Source organism: Saccopteryx leptura, chromosome 3 (assembly GCF_036850995.1).
Source record: "Saccopteryx leptura isolate mSacLep1 chromosome 3, mSacLep1_pri_phased_curated, whole genome shotgun sequence".
Taxonomy (NCBI): domain Eukaryota; kingdom Metazoa; phylum Chordata; class Mammalia; order Chiroptera; family Emballonuridae; genus Saccopteryx; species Saccopteryx leptura.
Genome location: NC_089505.1, coordinates 361855725 through 361879285, shown reverse-complemented (window position 1 = coordinate 361879285; position 23561 = coordinate 361855725). Strand labels below are relative to the sequence as shown.

Genomic DNA, 23561 nt, shown 5'->3' with positions numbered 1-23561 from the left:
ACCTATCGCTGGGGCCACGGGGGCCACCCTCCCCCAGGCCCACCTATCGCTGGGGCCACGGGGGCCACCCTCCCCCAGGCCCACCTATCGCTGGGGCCACGGGGGCCACCCTCCCCCAGGCCGAGCGCTGGGGCCACGGGGGCCACCCTCCTCCAGGCCCACCTATCGCTGGGGCCACGGGGGCCACCCTCCCCCAGGCCCAGCGCTGGGGCCACGGGGGCCGCCCTCCCCCAGGCCCACCTATCGCTGGGGCCACGGGGGCCACCCTCCCCCAGGCCCAGCTATCCGTAACTGCCGCCCCTCGCTGCAGAGTCTGCCTTTCGGCTACACGCGGAGCCCTGGCGTCCTGTCTCACCTGCCGGTTTAACCCGAGAGCCTGACGGCTCTGCTTCGGGGGCCACCAGCCGGACGCCATTTTGAGCTGAATGTTGGCGGGCAGCTTACTTTGAACTTGTCCATTTTCCAAGTAGCTCTTATCTCAAAGGGTCAAAATATATATAGAACCAAAAACTGAAGCCCATGGTGGCTTCTTCCTCTCTCTCTTCTCAACTGTCTGGTCATAAAGCGAGAGAAAAAAAGGTGGCACGCTTTTTTTTTTTAATTTTATTTTATTATGTTACTTCATTTTATTTTATCTTTATTTTCTTGGCAAGCTTCTTCAGACTGAGACTTTAGTTTTCACTCAGCCTTTCAGTCCCGGCAGCCCAGCTCAGCCGGGCCCCAGCCTCCTGCTCCGTGTCCAGGCCTGTGGAGTCCCATCTCTCACAGCGGGTCACACGGTCCGCAGACATCCATGTCCCGGGCCTGTGCAGTCCCATCCTCACAGCGGGTCACACGGTCCGCAGACATCCATGCCCCGGGCCTGTGCAGTCCCATCTCTCACAGCGGGCCACGCAGTCCGCAGGCAGCAGCCTCTGCCTTGGTCACTGGAAGGCGCAGAGGCCTCGCCCTGGGCAGGGAGGCTGAACTGGAGCCCCCCACTCTCCACCCCTCCTCAGGGCCTGGGGAGGAAGAAGGGGACCACACACGCTCTCTGACCCTCACCCGTCAATCTAGACACCTCTGTTACCTTCCACCCCTCCAAATGTCACCTCCTTTCCAATCTGAACTCTCCCCCTGTTCAGGCTGGAGTTCCATACCCAACAAAATATAAAAGTCATACCCCAAGGGAAACCAACTTGAAAAGAAACTCACACAGTGAGGGTATATTCATATGAAGAACAACATGGCGGTTGGTGCATTTGTATACTGTGGACGGCCCAGGTTCAAATCCCAGCTCTGCTGCTTAACAGCTATACGAGTTTTGTCAAGTTATTTAACCTCTTTGTGCTTGATTTCTTCATCTATGAATGGGGCAATAAAAGTATCTTCCTCATAGAGTTGTTGTGAGACCTAAATGAGTTCATATATTCAACGTGCTTTAAGAGCAGCGGTTCTCAACCTGTGGGTCACGACTCCAGCAGGGTCGCCTAAAGCCATCGGAAAATACATAATGCACATCAGGTATTTACATTCCGAATCATAACTGTAACAAAATTACAGTTATGAGGTAGCCACCAAAATTATTTTTTGGTTTGGGGTCACCGCAACATGAGGGTCATGGCAGGGTCATGGCCTTAGAAAGGTTGAGAACCACTGTTTAAGAGGAAAATGCTCCATGACTGTTAGCTACTAATATCACCTACTGCAGGGCAGGAGAATGCAGGCTCTCACACCCGGTGGCAGAATGTGTACAAAGGGTTCGCTGTGAACGGGCCCCACTCGGATGAGTGACGCCTAAAGGGCCGACGGTAAGCACTTCCTGCACCCGCCTTCGGCCATGGAGAGGGACAAATCTGTCCCCCCGCCAGAGCTTTCTCAGGAAAGTCTCCCCCCGCCCTGTCAATGGCACACGGTGACCCAGACTCCCCAGTTAAGGACTGAGGTCCAGAGCGTCAGTGTAGAACCACGAACAGAACCAGGCTGGTCCCAGCCCACGGCCACGCTGCTCCGCAACGCCCCACCGCAGCAGAGCGTGCCTGTGTGCGAGCCACAGCCAGGACAGGTGAGCGCTCTTCTGTCAGTCGCTCAGCCAGGCACAGAGAACCAGTTCGCCAGGAGCCTGGGAATCTTCTGAGCTTCAGGCGGGAGGCCCTGTTGTGTGTCTGTTATGGCGGGTCGTCCGGATTCTCTTCGGAAAGGTACACCGCTCTCCTGCCTTCCACTCGGGGGTTAAATAAAACCTGCCCACATACCTGACAGCAAGAGTCCGCCAACGTTTTCCCAGGTTTCTCGGGGGCTCCGGTTTCCCATCTGTGAAATGGGAAGAGCAGTATTGATTTCGCAGGGTGTCGGGAACATTACAGTGAATGTTCTGAGTCTCTGGTACCTGCTGGATGTTCACTCGAGCGTCGACAGCCTTATGTATTCAGCAAAGTGGTCTCCCGGCGGTTCCTGATATTCCCAGTCTTTCCCCGACCTTCTCCCACTCTGGCCGTTAAACAGAGTAGCATCAGGTGATTCAGGAACAAGAAGACATCACAACAGAAGAAGCAACAAGGCTTTTTAATCTCCCAGAGTTTAATATCAGTCCCAGTCACAGAGACTACATAATAAAGATCGGAATAGGGCGTTTCCTGTCCCCTGAAATTAAGTAGAGATTTCGTGGGAGCGGGAAAGGAGAGGAGAGGACTCTTTGGAAGGGGGCCTCACGCTTTGTCACCTACGTGACAGGTGAGGATGGCAGGTCAAGGCCAACAGGAGCCCCAAGAAGAGGGGACCTGTGCTTTCTTCTCCAGATTGGAACGGGAAAAGTGGAAAGTGCCCAGACACTCAGCCTGGTGTGAAGAGAAGAATATTCACCAGGCAACGAGGAGCAGCTGAGAGCCAGTGGACAGCCCCGAGGGAGAGGGGGACAGCTGAGGCTCAGTGAGCCGCCAGTGTGGCTGCCGCCGGGAGAGCCAGCAGATAGCAGCGGGCATCAGGGGCCGCTGCACAGAGGGACCAGGAGGCACCAGCTGACTTTGGCCTGGAGTGAGTGCGATGGGAGTCTCTGGAGGACTCCGGGCAAGCGAGTGGCACGCCATGACAAACGACATTAGAGGAGGGCTATGGCAGTTGCAACGAAAGTAGACCAATGGGGAGGCACAGAGGACTTGGGCAGAAAGGTCAAAGGTCCCCGAGGACCAACCTTTTACATTGATTCGAGCCCAGACGGTGGAATGAACAAGACGTATCAATGGCTGGGGGTGTGGGGACCTCTACAGGATGCTGTGTGGGATCTTAGAAGAAAATCCATGTGGGGCCCACCAGCAATCGGGGCTCTCAACCCACGGCCTGGGTCCTCAGAGTCCAGAAAGATCCACCCGGCCTGGTCAGTGGAACTAGAAGTAACAAGACCAGACCACCTCATCAAAGCAAACAAGGACACTAATGTCTTTTCCACACTGGATCGAGCAAAGAGTGTTTGGACAGAGCTCTCCAAGCTAAGCATGGGAAGAAAGGGGGGAAGTGGCATTTCAACTACGCAAACGTTCTCGAGTACAAAAGGGAAAGGAAATGCAATCCGCAAAGGAACAATAAAACACTCGGTATGGAGTCATTTATACAAGGCTGGAAAACAAGACGACCGAGCAACAGGCCGGGATGAAAAGGAAGATTACCGGATGAGGGCAAAGCAACATACTCACAGATCAAATACATCAGTGTAAGCGAGGGGAGAGCAGGCGGCACGGCTGAAAATTCCTGCAATGATGAAAGGGGAAGGCTTTAGAATGTCACGGTGAACACAAAGGAAAAAGATAAACTGAATAAATCAATTAGAGATGATGACAAAGACTTCAAAGTTGACCCATATAAAGATCACTTCTATTTCTTTTTTCTCTCTCTCTCTCTCTCTTTTTTTTTTTTGTATTATTCTGAAGTGAGAAGTAGGGAGGCAGAGAGACAGACTTACGCATGCCCACCAGGGGGCAATGCTGTGCCCATATTGGGTGTTGCTCCATTGCAGCAACCGGAGCCATTCCAGTGCCTGAGGCGGAGGCCATGGAGCCATCCTCGGCGCCCGGGCCAACTTTGCTCCAATGGAGCCTTGGCTGAGGGAGGAGAAGAGAGAGAGAGAGAGAAAGGAGAGGGGGAAGGGTGGAGAAGCAGATGGGCACTTCTCCTGTGTGCCCTGGCCAGGAATCAAACCCAGGACTTCCATACACCAGGCTGACACTCTACCACTGAGCCAACTGGCCAGGACCCAAGACCACTTCTATTTCTTAAGGAGAGTGCCCAACAAATGAAAGAGTGTTTCAAAGATGTAATCCATCAGGGTGGCTTTCTTTCCTTTTTTGATATTAGAGAAAAAGTGAATCTGCAAATCATAAAGTTTTAATATCCTAGAAAACATATCGTTTACATAGGAACACTGAATGTATCCTGATCAACTTTACTGATAGAGAATGACCTCATCCAGGCAAAAAAATAAAAATAAATAGGGAGCAAGCCAGGATCATGCTGACCCCAGATTTCTCCACATTGATTTTTTTTTCCAAAAGAAATACGAGTAATGCCCACAAAGTCCAAATAAAGGAAAATGTTACTCAAGAATGTTAAAACTTGAAGACGTTCTCAAACACGTGAGAATTCAGGTCTATATCAGCCCCTTCGGAAGCTAGACCAGAAGACTAATCCAGTCACGAGATGAATGTATTGAGCACACACGCCCCGCTAGAGTGAAGAAATTACGGTTATGAGATCACCGATGAGGATTAAATCCACTGAAATAAGTGTAAATAACAGCAAAGCGGCAAACATTTTGAGAACACGTAATCAATCATTTTAAGTTAAAATTACAAATGTAACAAAAATCAGGAGGCAAAAGAAAGGAGAAGGGAGAAAGTATCAGAGGACAAATCACCTCATCTTTACAGTATAAGGTTAGCTAATACAACCTAAAAAATTGAAAGGTGTTATGTTAAAAGGAAAATAATCACTCCAAGTTATGTGATTTCACTGACTTTTTACTTACTCTCACTTAGAAACTGGACAAGATACAATCACTGGCAATGGAGAAAAAAAACTTGATCTAAATCTCAGCAATTCTTTAGTTTCACTTCAGTTAATTTTTCTTTGGTTCTAGTCAAGTGAAATTAAGTAAATGTTTTCTTAGCGTGGTCTCTAATAAGTTAGTTAACTACTTCTCTCTAAATAGCCTTCCTTTCACCGAACCTATCTACTCACAAGGACATTTGGAATGATGTCTCCTTAGGGTTAGTTAATGTTGGTTACTCCTCACTGGTGGAATTTTGGAGTGATCTGTTGCTTTCTTCTTTGTACTTTAAAAATATTTTAATAAGTTATTTTATTATGCAGATTTATCAATTAGTAAGAAACAGTGATTATGTTTAAAAATGCATATGCTTACTTTAGTTTTAGACAGTGATAAATCACTATTTGACAGTGTCCTGAAATCAGAATTATTGCTCAACAGTAACTGCTGTATTGAGGGCTTGCTGCATGTCACATGCTTTGCCAAGGGCCTTCTACAAACAATGCCACTGTCTTTAAACCTCACACCTCCACGATAACGTTCCCATTTTAAAGATGAGGAAATTAAACAGTCCCGGGATGTAAAGCACAGCATGGGGAATATAGTCAATAATATTATAGTAACTAGGAACGGTGTCCGGTGGGTACTAGACTTAGCAGGATGACCATGTAAGTTATAAAGATTTCTAACCACTAGGTTGTACAGCTGAAACTAAAAAAGCATTGCATGTCCCCTGTAATTGAAAAAAATTTTTTTAAACTTCTTGAGGTCTTCAAGAAAAAAATAAAAGATGACATGAAAGCTCGTATATGTTTAGTGATGATGTCACATATTTCCAAATGGCTGAGAAGGAGCTCAAATCCATCTTTTTCGTGCCATTCTCCTTATTGATTTATCAGTTGTGGACGGAGGTCCCGCTCGTCCTCCACACTCTGTATGCACATTCTCTATGGCACAATCCCTAGACTTCCTCCGATGACGCATTGTAACCAAGAATTTCCTCTTTCGACGGTTAAAGAAGAGTGCATGGCAACACTTCATACTGATTCGGACTCTAAATCATCTGAGAATCACATCTATTCAGCTTTCCTTTTATCTTCTCTTTGAAGATGAACTAGTTACTAGATTTACATATATGCTGCGGATTTATTTTATTTAAAAAAATAAAATCTGCTGAGATTGGAATCAGGATGTTTGTGTAGGATTCTTCCAGCTGCGTGTTTCAGCTCTGGGACTTTCTGTCTGTGGCTCTGTTTCACAATTCTTTAAAAAAAAAAAAAGACTGTTCACTGCAAGCATGATTTTCCAGTTTGTTTCACTCATTAAGTTAAATTTTGATTTGTGATAAATAGTAAAACAGATTAACCATATGTATATAAATGGACATAGGATTGTTTATTGTTTACCTATTGCTATGTATCAAATTACCCGCCAAGTATTTATTGTTGCACAGACACTGGGTTGGGAATCCCGCTCAGCCTAGCTGGGAGCCTCCGGCTCACTCTCTCACACAGAACCAGAATCAGCGCGTTGAATGTGGGGGGCCGTGGGGGGCAGCCACCACTATGCTCAGCTGGGGAGGAGCTACTTCCAAACTCAACCATGTCGCTGATCCCTGCTGCCTGTTGATCAGAGTCCTTAGTTACGTTACCACATGATTTCTCAATAGGTCTGCTCACAACATGGCAGTGAGTTTCTTCCAGAGAGAGAGAGAGAGAGAGAAGATGGAAGCCGCAGTCTTTTTACAACCTGATCTTAGACGTTCCATTCAATCATTTCTGCTTTGTTCTATTCATCAGAAGTGAACCACTAAGTCGAGCCCTCACCCGAGGGAAAGGTATCAGAGGGTATAACCAGAGGTGGGCATCATTGGGAGTCCTGCTGGAGTCTGCTTCCTATAGACTGGAAAGCCACGTACCAAACTGTTGGCAGCGGTTGCCTCTAGGAGCAAACTGGAATCATGGGTGTTTTTACATTATATTTATTGCTTCTCTAAATTGCCCATGATGCAGAGATAGACAAGGCTGAAAACCTAAGCTCTGTGTTTAAATTCTGATGTGTCACTCACCATTTGGACAAGACACAGCCTCACTTAGCCTCGATTTCCCCGGTGCCTAATTCTTGTGATGACTGAGAAGATCAATGTGACCGAAACGTCAAGCGCTTACACAGTGGCGCGCTTTAAGAGCTTACGCAATATGAACATTTATCACTGATGAATATATAATTTTTAAAGTAGGAACAGGGAAGGTGGTACAAGTTACGATGGTACAAAAAGTATTATCCCGTTGATGCTTACGTTGTATGGGCATCAGCAGGAGACAGATGTGAACACATAAAGCACTGGAAAAGTGAGAGCAAATAGTATGAGCAAATGCCTAACTGTGTAGATCAGACCATTAGAATAAAGGGAAAGTGGAAGAGGGGTCGTGGGTAGAGGAATACATTTCAGAGGAGGCGGGGCTGTCGTGGACAGACTGAGGGCCGGGTCAGAGGCTCTGATACTCTGGCCAGTTCCTCATTTAGCGTGTCTCCGCCACACCAGCCGCTGAAGATGGCAGAAATGTCTTCCTTGAAGAAACTCAATGCAGGGACGTAATAAACTCATAGTCTAGAAGGCAGGGACAGCAATCCAGAGAGCCTCTCAAACTATTTGGTGACTTCAGAGATAAAAGTAAGCATTTCATCGACAGCTATTTATTGAGCACTTATTATAGGCAAACATTACAAGGTATACTAGAAATCACTGCCCTCAAAGAGCCCATTGCAGGAGGTGGACAACTTAACAGGCAGTCTCAAGATGATGTAATAAATGCTCAGATGAGCAAAGAGTCTTTCTACAAGAGATTACGTGAGATGGGAGAGCAAAGGGGAGTAGAGGTGTGGGCTAGGGAGTCAAGGAAGGTTTGTGAGCAAGGTCAGGTTTAAGCTGAAGCCCTGTCAGCCAAGCCAAGAGCTGGGAGAGGAAGGTTCTGTTTAAAGGAACACCCTAAGGACAGAGCGCTATGACAGCCCAGAGAAAAAGGACATGACGGCCATACCACGGGCTTGAGGGTTGAGACAGCTTAACCAAGGCAAGGTTGTGGAGCACTCAAAACTGCAGACAACAGACACTGGGGTGCGTGTTTGAAATCTGCAGACAGCAAGGACACAGTGGGTGCTCCGGGGAAGGATGACCTTGTGTTTCCTTCAGAGGAAGTATGGGTAAGGGGTGAGCTCAGCACCTGGGGAGCAGATGACCTTGACCTCAGAGGTGGCATTCACCTGGAGCAGTCCTTTCCAGGTGATTTCCTGAAATGCCAGTAACAACTGGGCCAGAAGTCATGCTAGCTCCTCCTAAGCTCTATAGGACTCCCGGATACTTGCAGAAGCAATTAGTCACACGCGTCATAGACAGTGTCACAGAGAATGACCAAAAAAAGAGAGTTCTCAAAGCAAAGTAAAAATACGAGGGCTCAATCGGGGTCCTCGCAGAGAAAGTAATCAGTGGGGGAGGTGGCAGCAAAAGCAGGGAGTGCCAGAAGCAAGGTGGGAGAAGTCATTAGTCCCCCCAAAGCGGGACAACCATATGACTTACTATTCCAGAGCAGGGTGCCTTTGGGTAACTCCCTTCACCTCTTTGACCCAAGTTTCACATCTGTAAAACAGGAGTAATAACTGTTATTGCACAGGACTGCTATAAAGATAAAATGAGATGGACTCTATGAAAGAACAAAGCACTGTCCAACTGTAAGCTAATTTTACTACTCTTATTAGACAGGAAATAGAAGGTGATTGAGAATGTTTAAGGTCTGGAGTCCAAGCTTGGATTCAAATCTCAGTCTTTCAATTATTAGCTACATGATCTTAGACAAGTTATTTAACTTCTCTGGGTCTCCCATTCCTTGTCTATAAAAGGGAAAAAAGAATAGTAGCTACTTCATAGGGGTTTTATGAGGCCTAAAGGATGAATTCATGTAAGATGCTAAAACAATGCAGGGACGTAATAAACTCTCAGTAAAGAGCCATTATTATTAGCAGTCACCATTGGAATGAATAGTCACAAGTAGGAGCAGTAGTATTTCTGGATTCCGTGGCCCTGATTTTTATAAGATGCAACTAGGGCTGGAAAAGTAACACATTAGTGTAAATAAGATTTAATTAGCGCCTCCAAGTAAGTCCATGTATTCTATGATTTTCATAATCTAACGGCAAGGCTGCTGGATTTAAACATAAGGAAGCAGACTTGGAGACATTGCATGAATTTCTTAAGAACACACACCCAGCAATGACCCGAGTTTCCTGACGGCCTCGAGTTTCCTGATGCTAAATGCAGTCACCCTGACCAGCGGGGCTGCCACTCCGGAGAGGGAGTCGTGTGGAGATCACCGCACCGGGAACCAGGAACCAGGAATTTCCGTTAGGTTGAGCTAAACCCAAACTGGATGATGTCAGCGAGGCTGGCTGCTGTTTGAGAAAACTCTGGTCTCATTTGGTTGTCTGTCCGCTTTCCTCCCCCAAGAAGTTTCCAATTAACCAGCAGCTTACGCTGCACACATTTGTTCTGAAATGCGCTCATTCGTTCTTGCAGGTGATTAAGGATGAGGGCTGTATAAATACACAAGCACATAAACGACAAGCCAAGCCGTGTGCGCACGGTAATTTAATTTGGAGATGAGTACCACCTCCTTGCGATGAGCGTGCAGTTTCCCACCCCCCTTCTATCACTGCCGATAGTCAAGGGAATAGTCTAAGTGCAGTACTAGGGGACACGTCGACGCCGGCCAGGACAGACAGGCAGGGAGGCTCTCTCTGGATTCTGAGTGTGGCGAACTGATGTCCCCCGGTCCCTTTGTGCTGCCCTGTTAAGCGGGTGTGTGGCGGCTGGGTACGTTCCACCAGCTGAAGTAATGTTGATCCCAGTGGGAGCATGAGATTTGAGATGAAGTTCTATCACTTGATTGAGAACTGCCGAGAATATTTATTTTGGTCACTATCACAGATGACAGAGTTTTCACATTATGTAAATAGAGAGAGGGGACACTACTTCCAGCTCCGTGAGATGGAGCCGGGGAAGAGAGGAGGAGAGAGGAGGAAGTGCCTTCTAGGAAGCAGGGACTGGGTCACAACAGGGTGTCTCTGCAGGGACCTACGGGCAGTTTGGTGTTCCTACGACAAAATGGCAGAGGGGAGACCCAGGAGGGCCAAGGACAGGTGGGGAGGGTCTTGCGTGCCACACAGAGGGATGTGGACTGTGTCCTGAGGCCGTGGGGAAGATCTCAGGCAGCGTAGCCAGGTGTGCATGTTAGGGGAAATCACACCCGTGAAAATCATGCCCATGAGAGGAGCTGACAGCGTGGTGTCTTAGTTCAATAACTGGCCAGAAGTCCCAGTGCGCTCCGCTCGGCATTCCCCGTTGGCCTTCACTCACGGAAGCTTCCAGACCACCCTTCTTCTCCCTGCTCAGCAAGGAGGCCTAGAGAGAGTGATTCCAGGAAGCCTAGAACATTCTGGGTTGTCAAAATCAAAACTGAAAGTCCTCCCTGGCGATGAGCAAAGTTGAAATGCCAATAGGTTTCAGAGGGCTCTGTGCTAAGCGACGGGAGCCCCCCAGACACGACGTGAAACCAGCACTGAGCCCCGGGGGGCCGCACGCTCCCCTCGGTTATTTCTGCACCCCTCGGGCTGTTGGCTAGAGCTGAGCTAGTGCACAACTGTGGGTTTTGCAAACCTGAGCCCCTGAGTTCTTGCCCTCAAGAGCCCCCTCCATACCTCACACCGTAACCGTACCCCACTCCGAAACTCTGGGGTCTTAGGGTGGGAAGTGCAGCTCAAAACTCCAAAAGAACCATGAAGCACCTCTGCTGTTACCAGCTCCCCAATCTCCTTTTGCAAAGCATAGCTTCTTTTCTTTTCTTTTTTTTACTGCACATCTACCTGGCAGATGCTGTGAAGTCGATTCCAGATGTGACACTGAAAGGACCCTGGGCTGGGAGTGCAGGCACTTGGTTTCGGTTTTGCTTCTGCAGCTTTCTGGCCATCTGACCTTGTCAACCTATTTAACATCTTGAGCCTCAACTTTCTCATCTACAAAATAGAAAATTAACTAGATGATGTCGGAGGGAGCTTTGGGCTCTTTCATTCTGTGACGATGAGAACATCCTGCTGCTCATTCTTGTTTGCTGAAGAGGAATAGAGTAGAAAGAGCCCCGGTCCCACTGTCGGGATAGGGCCATGACACGCACAACTGGCAGCTACCCAAATGATGCTGTAGGCTCGGGGCCAAGGAAAACTCTTCAGCTCCGTGCTCACACGAGAAGAGAAGCTACAAAGGAGGACGGTATGATCTCATTTTTGTAAAACAAATAGGTACACAGAAAAATATACCCAAAGGACAGTCTCATGGCTATCTCTGGTCATGGAGTTTTCTTTTGTTCTTTGCTTTATTTGTTCTGATTATTTTTTTAAAGGAAGCACGTGATTTTTACACTGAAAAGATTGATTTTCTGAAGCAGCATGGATCCATTGACCATTCTTATGGGGAATTAAGGAAGACTTTGCCGATGATGTGACATTTATCCTGGACAGTGATCACATAGGAGGAATTTCTCTCTCAGCACCCCCTCCACTGGTTTCTCCTGAACACAAGCAGTTTCCCGGGAGTGAGCCCCGGAATCCACACTGACACCAGCCCTGTTGGAGGACAAGCCACAGTCCCCGGTCCCCCTGTACCCTCGCTAACCCCCCAGAATACACAGAACAGATACACTCACACTTGTGATGGGGGCTTTGTTGAAATGAGGGGTGCTGATTAACACCTAACTCAGTGGACTCTTACGAGAACACCCCATTTCTGATCCCTCGGTCGGTCTCCAGAACCCTCAGTCATGAGTTCACTTTCTGCATCCCTCAGCTCCACTGTCTGCTTCTGTGGTTTGCACCAAACCCCAGACCAGTGTGGCATCATTCACAGGGGAAGCTGAGCAGAGGCAGAGGAGTGAGCACAGGGCAACAGGGCCCGGCCATGTGGGTGGATGGTCGCAGTCCATGCGGAAGCACAGAGTCACTGGGGTTGCGCAGAGGGGGCAGGAGGAAGGGAAGAGGGAGGGCGAAGGGAGGAAGGAAGGAAGGAGGTGGGAGGAGGGGGAGGAGGAGGAGGAGGGAGGAGAGGGAAAGGAGGAGGGAGGAGGGAGGAGGGAGGAGGGAGGAGGATGAAGGGAGGAGGGGGGGAGGAGGAAGGGAGGAGGAGGAAGAGAGGAGGGGGGAGGAGGAAGGGAGGAGGAGGAAGAGAGGAGGGGGGAGGAGGAAGGGAAGGGGGAGGAGGAAGGGAGGAGGGGGGAGAAGGAGGAAGGGAGGAGGGGAGGAGGGAGGAGGAGGAAAGGAGGAGGGGGGAAGAAGGGAGGGGAGAGGAGGAAGGGAGGAAGAGGGAGGGAGGAGGGGGGAGGAGGAGGAAGGGAGGAGGGGGGAGGAGGGAGGAGGAGGAAGGGAGGAGGAGGAAGGGAGGAGGGGGGAGGAGGAGGAAGGGAGGAGGGGGGAGGAGGGAGGAGGAGGGGAGGAGGAGGGGGGAAGAAGGGAGGGGAGAGGAGGAAGGGAGGAAGAGGGAGGGAGGAGGGAGGAGGGAGGAGAGAGGAGGGAGGAAGGAGGAGGATGAAGGGAGGAGGGGGGAGGAGGAAGGGAGGAGGAGGAAGAGAGGAGGGGGGAGGAGGAAGGGAAGGGGGGAGGAGGAAGGGAGGAGGGAGAAGGAGGAAGGGAGGAGGGGGAGGAGGAGGAAGGGAGGAGGAGGGAGGAGGAGGAAAGGAGGAGGGGGGAAGAAGGGAGGGGAGAGGAGGAAGGGAGGAAGAGGGAGGGAGGAGGGGGGAGGAGGAGGAAGGGAGGAGGAGGAAGGGAGGAGGAGGAAGGGAGGAGGGGGAGGAGGAGGAAGGGAGGGGGGGAGGAGGGAGGAGGAGGGGGGAGGAGGGGAGGAGGAAGGGAAGAAGAGGGAAGAGGGAGGAAGGGAAGAGGAAGGAAGAGAGGAGGAGGGAAAAGAGGAGGAGGAAAGGGAGGAGGAAGGGAGAGGAAGGAGGGAGGAGGAGGGAGGGAGGAGGAGGGAGGGAGGAGGAGGGAGGGAGGAAGAGAGAAGGGAGGAGGAGGGAAAAGAGGAGGAGGAAAAGGAGGAAGAAGGGAGGAGGAAAGAAGGGAGGAGGAAGGAAGGGAGGAGGAAGGAAGGGAGGAGGAGGGAGGGAGGATGAAGGGAGAGAGGAAGAAGGCAGAGAGAAGGAAAGGAGGAGGAAGGGAGGAGGAAGGGAGGAGGAGAAAAGTAGGGAGAACCCCCACTACTTGGACTGAAGCTGAAACAAGGTGAAATCAATCTTGGGAAAAGAACAGTTGTCAGACACTATGCATCTTTAAATACCATCTATCTACACGCCAACGAAGCCCCAAGTGGACGTCGCCAGGCCAGACGCATCTCCCAAATCCCAGTCTTGTATGTTCACCTTGCTATGTGATATGTCTACCTGGATACCGGACCCACCTCTCTAACTCAGCGTGTCCTAAACTGAAGTCCTGAGTTTTCCTCTCCAAACACAGGCTATCTGTAGCTTCCCCATCTCAATAGATGGGAAGCTCATCCTTCTAACTGCTTAGACTAAACCCCAGGGCAAGGTGCCATCTGTGCTCCTCTGTCTCGTACCCCACCCTCGGTTTGTCAGGGAATACTCGAGGCTCTACCTTCAGAAGAGATCAGGATCCAGCGACCAGCCCACCACTGCCACCCCTGCTCAAGCCATCATGATCTTTTGCCTGCATTACTGCAATAGCCTGACTTTCCCCTCATTCCCTAACGTCCTGTAGTCCCTATAAGCATCACAGCCAAAGTGATCCTTTTAAGAAATACAGTATTTTATGACACCACCCCTGCTCAAAATATTGGGCTGTGCCTCCTCCCCATTTCGTTCAAATACAGGTCAAAGTTTTTATAGCCAGTGTTGGATAGGACCCAGTGTGACCGGGGCCCCGGTACCTCTTCCCTTGCCTCCTCTCACTCACTCAGCTTTGGCCACCCGCCTCTCCTTACCACTCCCCCTGTGCCATTACCCACTGCTTATTACTCATCATTCATGGTTGTGTGCATACGCTTCACCTAACTGCTGCGAAACCTCGTATTTGCATAAAAGCGAATAAATTACTTCCGCATATACTATTTCATATAATTCTCACAATGGTTCTATGAACTAAGTATTACCTTACCCATTTTGTAGATAATAAGTCTGAGCTCAGAGAGATTAAGCAGCTTGTTGAAGGGCACATGGTTAGTAACTGGTGTTCTTACATTCAAATGTAGGTCTGTTCGACCCCTAATGGGAGAAAAAAGGACTTAACATTGACTGACTCCTGCTAGATTAAGGTCCTTTAGTTAATCATCTCATTTAGTTCCCCTTAACTTATTACCTTCTCTCCTTTCATTATGTCCTACTTTATTATATAAGGTGTCACACACAGTAGATGATCATAAGATGTTGACAAACTTCATCATCGTTCTTGTCATGACATTAAAATTTTTATCTTTTGAGTCTTCGCTTCGGTTCCGTGGGTCACGTTTTTTGTTTCTTCATTCATGCAGGAAAGAGACCGTACAGCACGGCTGGATAGTTAAAATCAGGGGGCAGTGGCTGGCTGGGTTTCTTCTTTTTAAAAATTGTTACCAATTTGTCCTCACCGTCTGTTCTCTATAGTCATTCCCAAGGCAACACTTGGTCCACCTGGTTCCTACCTAATGCCCTTCCCACCAGCAATTCAGTTATTCAACTTGCCAATTATATGTTTTCAAGTGGCCTCTCAATTCATTTTATAAATGTGAATATGGTCTAATTCAGCATTATTCCCTAAATGGTTCGCCTGTATTGCTGGATACAATTATTGTTCATCCTTTTCAGAAAACTGCTCAAAGCTTGATTAGCTTTTGAGTCAACAACTACTTGTGTAGCCCCTAGTACAGGTCAATCCCTGTTCAGGAATTGGAAATAGACAAAGGGATAGGACACTTGGCCCTGTTATGGTACAACAATGAACAAAGGTTATTTTGGTTTATTTCTAAAATATAAATATCTGAATTTGAAGGTACCTAAGAGATCAGTCAATCTCCATTTTACAAATATTAAAACTAAATCCCTGATTTTTTAAAGGCAGTTTCCAGTTTTTATACCAATTATTTTTTTTTATTCCAACAGATTTAAAGTTTTAAAATGATAGTGTACCCATTTAAAAATATATATTATTTTAGCCTGACCAGGTAGTGGCGCAATGGATAGAGCGTCAGACTGGGATGCCAAGGACTCAGGTTCGAGACCCCGAGGTCGCCAGCTTGAGCATGGGCTCATCTAGTTTGAGCAAAAGCTCATCAGCTTGGACCCAAGGTCGCTGGCTAGAGCAAGGGGTTACTCAGTCTGCTGAAGGCCTGCGGTCAAGGCACACATGAGAAAGCAACCAATGAACAACTAAGGTGTAGCAACGAAAAACTGATGATTGATGTTTCTCATCTCTCTCCGTTCCTGTGTGTCTGTCCCTATCTATCCCTCTTTCTGACTCTCTCTCTCTCTGTCTCTGTAAAAAAAAAAAAAAATTTTAAAGCAATTTTACTGTTTTATAAACTGCTCACCAAAATTAGGGGATATTTCAAAATGAATCTGAAGTGATAAAATATCCCCTAATTTTTGTAAGCAGTGTAGCTTTATTCATTAAAGATGCCAATTAGGGCTTCTAACTAGCATGAGGTCGTTCTGCTACACTAAATTGGTTTCATTCTAGCAAAGCTAGAAAAGCTGGACATTTTGCTGAGCCCATGCACTAATCAGAAGACTAAACATATATTTTCCGTTGTAATCGACACAATGTTTTTGTGGACTCCCAGGGATTCGGAAAGTTCAGTTTAGGAAAACTTGCTGAGTGCATAATAATGCCAACGTCAAGACCAGGGCCCTGTGTCTGACAGTCTATGCACAGCTCATCATAGATCATGCATTCAACAAGCATTCCGTGAGCCTCACCTGGGCTCGGACCACTCTGATCTGTTCTGTGTGATACAAAGAGCTACAGAAGCTCCCAGAGAAGAAGAGAGAAGAGCAACAAACCATTCACAGCAGTTAGAACTAGTACAGGGCACCAGTGAGCAGAGGGAGAGAGCAGGTAGGAAGGGATCTGGTTCTAAAACTATTTATGTTGCATTTCATAAGAAGTGAGAGGCCACTGAGGGTTCTGAATTCGGAAAAGGACATGATCACTTTATGTTTCCCCAAGGCAGCAACGTGTACTGGCACGGGGGAAGAGATCAGAAGCATGTAGACCAAATCAGAGACTATCACAGGAGTCTAAGCAAGAAGAGATGGGGGTCAAAACAGGGGGGAGGGAATAGAAACGAGAAGTATTTAGCGTACTAGGTGGGATTAGAAGAACAGGAAGGAGGAGTTATAAATGGCTACATAGGTCCTAGCAGTCGATTCATCAGTCACTCCAGGTCTCCTTTTAAAGATCAATGTGTCATGTTTCTACATGACTTTCCCCAAGTTGGCCTCAGTGTATTGGACCAGAGGTAGACACCTGATCCCCAAATGGACCTATTTTCTTTCCTGGAAATCTTACAGTAGTAAGACACTGAGACTTAATCTTCCATTCACTGGAAAGTCCTGGAGATTAAGGTTGGCACATGGAGACTCGAGGGCCAAAGGCCACGTTGGACCATGAACACATTGTTGAATGTAGAATTGAGGACAGAGAACAGGAATGACTCATAAAGAGAGGGCAAATGTCATCCCAGGAATGGATCGAGTGAGACAGGGATAGGGAAAAAGGAGAGAGGAAGAGAGACAGAGACCTGGCTAATGGATCATAGTCTGAATTATAAGAAAACAAACTGAAAATCATTCTTCTGCAAAAGCTGTAAGATTTGCCTGTCCCATCTGAAGAAGGTGTTGAACAGAACATTATATTCCACTTTAGAGTGCTTCCAGGAGACAGAAGAAGAGAACCTGGTAACGAAGATGAAGACATTACAAGGCATTATGAATCAGGAGAACAAGTATGGCACAAAGAAGTGGTGACACATAGTGTTTTTAAAATGTGACAAATCACAGCATAAATGTGACAAATCACAGCATTGGCCAGTGTTTTTTTGTTTTTTGTTTTTTAAAGAAAGAAAGACTTCCACAGAAACAACTGGGTGACCACAGTCATTAAATTTATACATTCGTCTAGCAGCAATAAATTGCGATGTCACATTTTGGGGTTTGGAGGTTTTCTAAAGAATAGTTGTGGTGAAGGGTAACAACAGCCTCATTAAAGAAAAAGAAAAATGCATTTTTTGCTGGCCATTGTTCCAGGTGGACAACAAGACACAGAAATTTTAAGACATTTCCCAACCATGGAGAAGCTCACACTCTAGCGATTATAACGATATAATGCTAAATGTTTAAAAAGGGGGGGGGGGGTTGGACAAGAAATCCTAAGAATCAAGATAAGCACACGTACTTGAGGCAAGGAGAGAGGGAGAAGTATTTTCCAAGGAGGAGGCATTTGAGTATTACAGGATAAGCAGAGGTTCCCTGGACAACTAGAAGGTTGGAATTATCACACATTTCCTTCCAATAGTATTTCATACATGTAGACTATGATTCTAAAACAAAACCTTCAGCCTCTGGCAAGTAGGGTCTAAGTTTTTTTTAATATTATTCTTAATGAGCTGATGTTTTCTTCTTGGGAGTCCTAACCATTCTTACTCTAACAAGCGGATCGCTTCAGGGTGGTAAAGCCCACGTGAACTTCGGAGTCCAACAGCCTTGCCCACAAGTGGCAATTCTGACATTCCTTGGGGTGTGACCTTAGGGATGCTGCTAAATATCTCTGCACCTCAATGTTCTAAAACAGGGGCTCCTACCTACTTCGTCGATGGTTCTGAGAAGGATACCATGTCAAGTACACAAAGTGCCTAGTCCTCTTTGGGTGACACAGAAAGTACTCCAAACAAATTACTTTAGAAAAAGCTTATGCCTTGTGTTGCATTACTCAGTAAAATCACATCAAAACTGGAAGCTGACAAATGCAATTCATTCATTCACTTCCTCTTTTTAAAATATTACATAAAGTTGAGAAAGAAAATTGTCCCTCCCCTGCCATGACCGTTCAAACAATCACCTACCTTTCACGCTTCTCCAAAGCTTCCTTCCAACGATTATCCCCCTACACCTTGAACTTAAGTCGGCCCAATTCTAGCACACATTTAATTATGTGTTCTTCTTCTTTTCTGCTAACATAACTTACAGGTATTTTTTCCTCCTTTTTTTTTATTTTCCTTCTAATTGACGCTCAAATTATTTTAGTTCTGACATGTCACAGTTTAGTCAGCTTGCACCTTATTGTTAGATGTGTGAATTACTTCTAGTCCTACTGGGAAAAAAATATTATACTGCTTCCATTTACTCCACAAACATTTACTGAGCATCTACTAAGTGCAAAACACAATTCTGCCATGTGGTAGTAAGTTTATTCCAGGAGAAATTCTGTTTCCAAGTAATTTTCAGCCTAGTGGAATATGGCTAGACCATTAGGCAAAAAAACACATGCAATAAGAATTGCTCGGGTGATGTAGAAAATGCCCAGTCACACTTGTAGAACAAGTGATTCTCCTTGGCTCTGATTCAGGACCAGTGCAGCAAAGCACAGGGCGATGAACTTGGAATAGTTAGAGAAGATCACGTTAAGTCTTCAACTCCACGTCAGGGATCCTGTATCACTTCTTATGATTGATGGTTTACACTCCATTGAGGTATCATAGAATAATGATTTTAAAAGCCCAGATTTAACAATAAAAGGTTAAACACATCATATGTACACATGATGAAATACCATGAACCATTAAAGTAAGTGATAAAATAATAAGTGATGGTTTGAAAATGATGCACGAAATGATCTACATAGAAAAGTCAGATCATAAAACAATATATCCAGTATGATCCCAATCTTGTATAAGAAATAAACTAAAGAAAAAAGCTGGAAACATTTGTTCAGCAATTTCTTTGTGATTATTTTCAAGTACAGGCACTATGAGTGATTTTTTATTTTTCTTTGTGCTTTGCTTTCTCTTTCCATTTTTAAATCGAGCACTTAATACATCCTTAATTGTTCAGCATTTGGAGTGTTTCCGATTTCCATTATCTGAAGGAATGGCTTGAAGAACATTCTTGGACATAAATATTTGTATGTCTCTCTGTTAATTCAAGTAAAAAGTGGGGATCAAGAACTATTCCCACAGGGCACTTGTTACTTTAAGATTTAAATTTTTAACTTAAAGGGGAAAAAAAGGGAGGCACTAGACCCAAACTACCTGTGTTTGAACATGAACTCCACCGCTTCCTAGAACGTCACCTCCAGCAAGTTCCAGGAGGATTTTGTGCCTCGGTTCACTCTTTTTAAAATGAGGATATTAACTGTACTTCCCCATGGGGCTGTTGTAAAGATTAGATGCATTAATTTCTGAAAGAGCTTGCAATGGTGCTGAACAGATGTTAGAAATCATGAATTTTTATTGTTGACAACACAATAAAGTTTTCTTCTTGTGTTTTTCCCTGGTGCATTTTTTTCTGATCATTGCCTAGTTTTTTCTGTTAGGGCAGAACCTCCTCCTCTCCAGTGAAGCCTTCGCTCTCACAACCTCTTCCCATCACCGCTGGAGAAAGTGCTCTTTAAGGATAATTCCCAAGTCATGGGCTACAAACCATGTATTTTTTGCTCTTGATGTAAAAACTTATTTTTAAATATTTCTTCAACTATCCAATCATTAGTCACAATATACCCTGGCATGGCAGTCAGCTCGGATGCAAGTTCCACAATGTCAAAATCAATCCTGAAAGAACACCGCATCCCCCCCGGAGTTCACGCTTCACTTTTCACGGGACTATTACAGCTCAAACAAGCGTTTGTTCCCAACACGTCCCTCTGGGGCCTCCCTGAGATATCAGATGAAAGCCGGAAAAGGGGTCTTTTCCATTAAGTAGGAGGCACTCCTGCCAGAAGCAATTACTTATCGCCAAAGAAAGCATCTTTTTTTTTTTTTTTTTGGTTTTTGTAGAACATAATTCTATCGCATAAAATATTCTGTTACACAGAGCCTGATTTGCAAGATGAGGCTCCCGAAGAGTTCGGAAGTGTTCTGTATGCGAGCAAAAGAAACGCGCCCTCTCAGAGTCCTTCCTCTTCCTCCTGCACATCTGTAACTGATAGAAGTGTGCGTGTGACTCACAGGAAGGCGCTGAGGACCGGAAATCAGGATACCTGGTTTTCAGGCTTGCTCTGCTACTAATTACCTGGGTGACCTAGTCTAACAGTTAGAGCACAACTTCTCTGAATTTCAACTTTCTATCTGCAGAAATGAGACATAAGACTCAACTGACGTCCAAGGTTCCTTTGGGTCCAAACATTCTAACGTGCTCTTCCTTATTTTGTTTCCTTCGAGACTTGGCTCAGAATGTGGGATGTATGTAGTATGTCATCATTAAATATTACAACAGAATTCCCCTTGGCACTTGGAGGGAGAGGGTGGAAATTCATGTGCTAGCATTTTCTCGCTTAGCACACAACCCCTATTTATAAAGAACCTATTAGGTGTCAGGTACTGCTACGTGGTAGGGACCTGTTACGAGCAAAATACAAACCATCTCTGCCCTCTGAGGTTTACAATAGATCAGACAATGAAGCGAGTGATGACAGTTCAGTTGATAGGTGCTGTGATCTCTGGAACTGTCAGCTTTGAGAGACTGGAACTTTGACGCTGGACCAACAGGAGAGAGGACACTGAGATGTTGGCTCCCCTGGTCCTTCCCAACTAAAGTTAAGGGGATATTCCTCCCCATGGCACCCTGTGCTTACAGCTCTCTGACCCCTTAGCACATTGCATTGAAAATATCTATACATATGCGTCTCCCCCGTTAGACTGCACAGACCTCAAGAAGAAGGCCATTTTATTTTGTGTGTCTGCCTACAACCCCTAGTTTATAGCACATAGCACAGTTCTTCATGTCTAGTGGGGCCCCCAACATGTTTGTTGACTAGGAATAAAAAATAATCCACAATTTTAGAAGAACGATGACAAGTGGGAGGAGTCAGGATCTAATCAGAGTCCAATCTGCCCGTGAATCCAGATCCATCTCCAGCCAGTGTAGAAAATGTCCAAATAAAGGTAGCCCTCCACCTCTCTTCATTCTCGTGCCGAGTTTTCTTTTCCTGCCCAGGTAACTGTAATTCCTTTCTTTAAAGAGCCACGTGGGAGCACGGACGCTTAAGGAGATGATGTTGGCAAAGGCCTTTGACCTCTCTGCAGAAAGGTGACCACATATAGAATACCTCGACCTCCGGGGCTCAGAGGGAGTGAGGGGGACCTGAGAGGCCTGGTTGTTACAGAACTTCCTCAAATTGGCATCCTTCGTTCTTTCTGGGCTACACCCAAGATGGGCTGATTTGGGGATGAAAATCCTTCCATTGCAAAGGAACTGTGTGCGCAAAGGCACAGCATGTAAGCAAGCATCGCACCTTCCGTAAACCGGAGAGTGACTTGACTGCAGGGTCCTTGTGGCGTGAGTGGGAGACTAGCAGGGGCAGGCGACAGCTAAGGGTAAGTTCATTGTGATTCTCTGACTGTACAACTTACCCTGGGGGGGGGGGCGGGGCAGGGGAGAGAGGGAGAAATTATAAATCTGTATAGCCTGCAAACACTTTTATTACAATTAAAAAAACCTGCAAAAAAACAACAAATGAGCTAACTATACACAGAAGCCTTCAAGAAAACCAAGGCAACACACAAATGTAAATTACGCATTTCCCCAGGCTAAGGGGGAGATACAGCTTCACACTAAGTACTGTTTCTAGGCACATCACATTTCTTCACTGTGTCTGTACAGTGATTTAGACCCGTGCTTATTTGAAACATCCATTATTCCCCCAAAAGTAAGGAGGAGAAGGGCGGTGCGGAAGCTTGCCGAGCTGAAGGGGAAAGGCAAGCCACAGCAAGTGCACTTCAAAGTACAAAGTGCAAACCATTGGTTTTCTGTGTGTGTGTTTAATTGTTCATGCGCATTTGTCTTTGGGTACATTTTCATTCATTCCTTCTTAGAATTAGTAACCGATACAAAGGAAATCACTAATATTCACTGGAGAAGGTCATTTCCCTCCATCTTAGTTGCCTTTTGCTTCTGTTTTGGATGTTGGCTTTCTGTGGCTGCCATTTTGAGAAATCTAAAAATAATAAGTAAAGACAGGTGATGGGCAGATCAGAGGTGAGGCAGGAACTCAAGAGTTGGTACCTTGAATTGTTGCAGTTCTTCCACTTCAACTGGGCAGGACCCTTGAAGATCCATGTAGAAATTCTTGTGCAGAGTCTTGCATGAATTCTCTGGATCCCACTTATTTTGGACCGAGTTCTGCGATGCTCTATCTCAGGTTAGTCATCGGATCCAGCATGCCACTTGTTTGTGTATGGTCACAGAGTCAAGAATGGTTTACATTTTATTTTTTTTAGAAAGAGAGAGACAGAAAGGGGCCAGGGGAGGAGAGAGATGAGAAGCATCAACTCCGAGTTGCTTCACATTTGTGCCTTGACCAGGGCACTCCAGCCAAGCCAGTGTCCCCTTGCTCAAGCAAGCGACCTTGAGCTTCAAGCCAGCGACCTTTGCGCTCAAGCCAGAGAGACCTTGGGATCCTGTTGATGGCCCCACACTCAATCTGGTGAGCCCTCACTCAAGTAGGCGAGGCCACTCTCTAGCCAGTGACCTCGGGGTTTCGAACTGAGGCCCTCAGCATCCCAGGTCGATGCTCTGTCCACAGCACCACAACCCATCAGGCACTTTTTAAAAACTGGGGGAAAATATCAAAACTATAACAATGGTTTGTGATATGTAAAAATGATATGAAATCAAATTTCATTGTCTATAAATAAAATTTTGTTAACATACAGCCACCACCATTCATTTACCTATTGTCCACAATGCTTTCCACTATGCCTGTCAGTTCTGCCTACTATATATAGCACAATACCAGAGACCCAGTGACCTAAACAACAGATTCCTCATAGTGCTGCAATCCAGGAAGTCCAAGATCAAGGTGCTGGCAGGTCCACTGTCTGGTGAGATTCCTTTGCCCGGGTCCCACATGGCTGTCTTCTCATGGCGTCCTCACATGGTGAAGTGCAGGGAGACAGCTAGTCTCCTTCTCTTCTCAGAGGCCCCACCCACATGACCTCAACTGACCATAATCACCCCCTAAAGACCCCACATCCACATACCATCACATTGCGGGGTAGGGTTCATGACATGGATTTTGGAGGGACACAAACATGCAATGCAGGACACACTGCAAGGGCAGAGTTCAGTGGCTGCAACACAGACCCTACAGCCTACAAAGCCTAACATAGTTGCTATCTGACGCTTTAAAAACAGTCCCATGAGTGAGCTATCCCATGGTCCCATTTAACATGTGAGGAGACTGAGGCATGGCGAGGGACTTGCTCTACTTAACTATCACACAGCCAGGAAGTGGATGCAGGATC

General features: G+C 46.6%; 1 protein-coding gene across 3 annotated transcripts in view; it reads right to left on the bottom strand.

The window, feature by feature from the left end:
- Nucleotides 1-760: 760 nt before the first annotated feature.
- Nucleotides 761-23561, bottom strand: part of LOC136401370 (uncharacterized) — a 371266-nt gene continuing 348465 nt past the window's right edge. For all 3 annotated transcript variants that reach the window (XR_010750509.1, XR_010750510.1, XM_066379496.1), the window contains 2 exons: nt 3669-3723; nt 761-2292 (listed from right to left, as the gene is read on the bottom strand). Coding sequence is in view for 1 of the 3 variants with exons in the window: in XM_066379496.1 (XP_066235593.1) it covers nt 2120-2292; nt 3669-3723 (228 nt within the window). In the remaining 2 variants the exon portion in view is untranslated. The remainder of the gene's footprint in view (nt 2293-3668; nt 3724-23561) is intronic.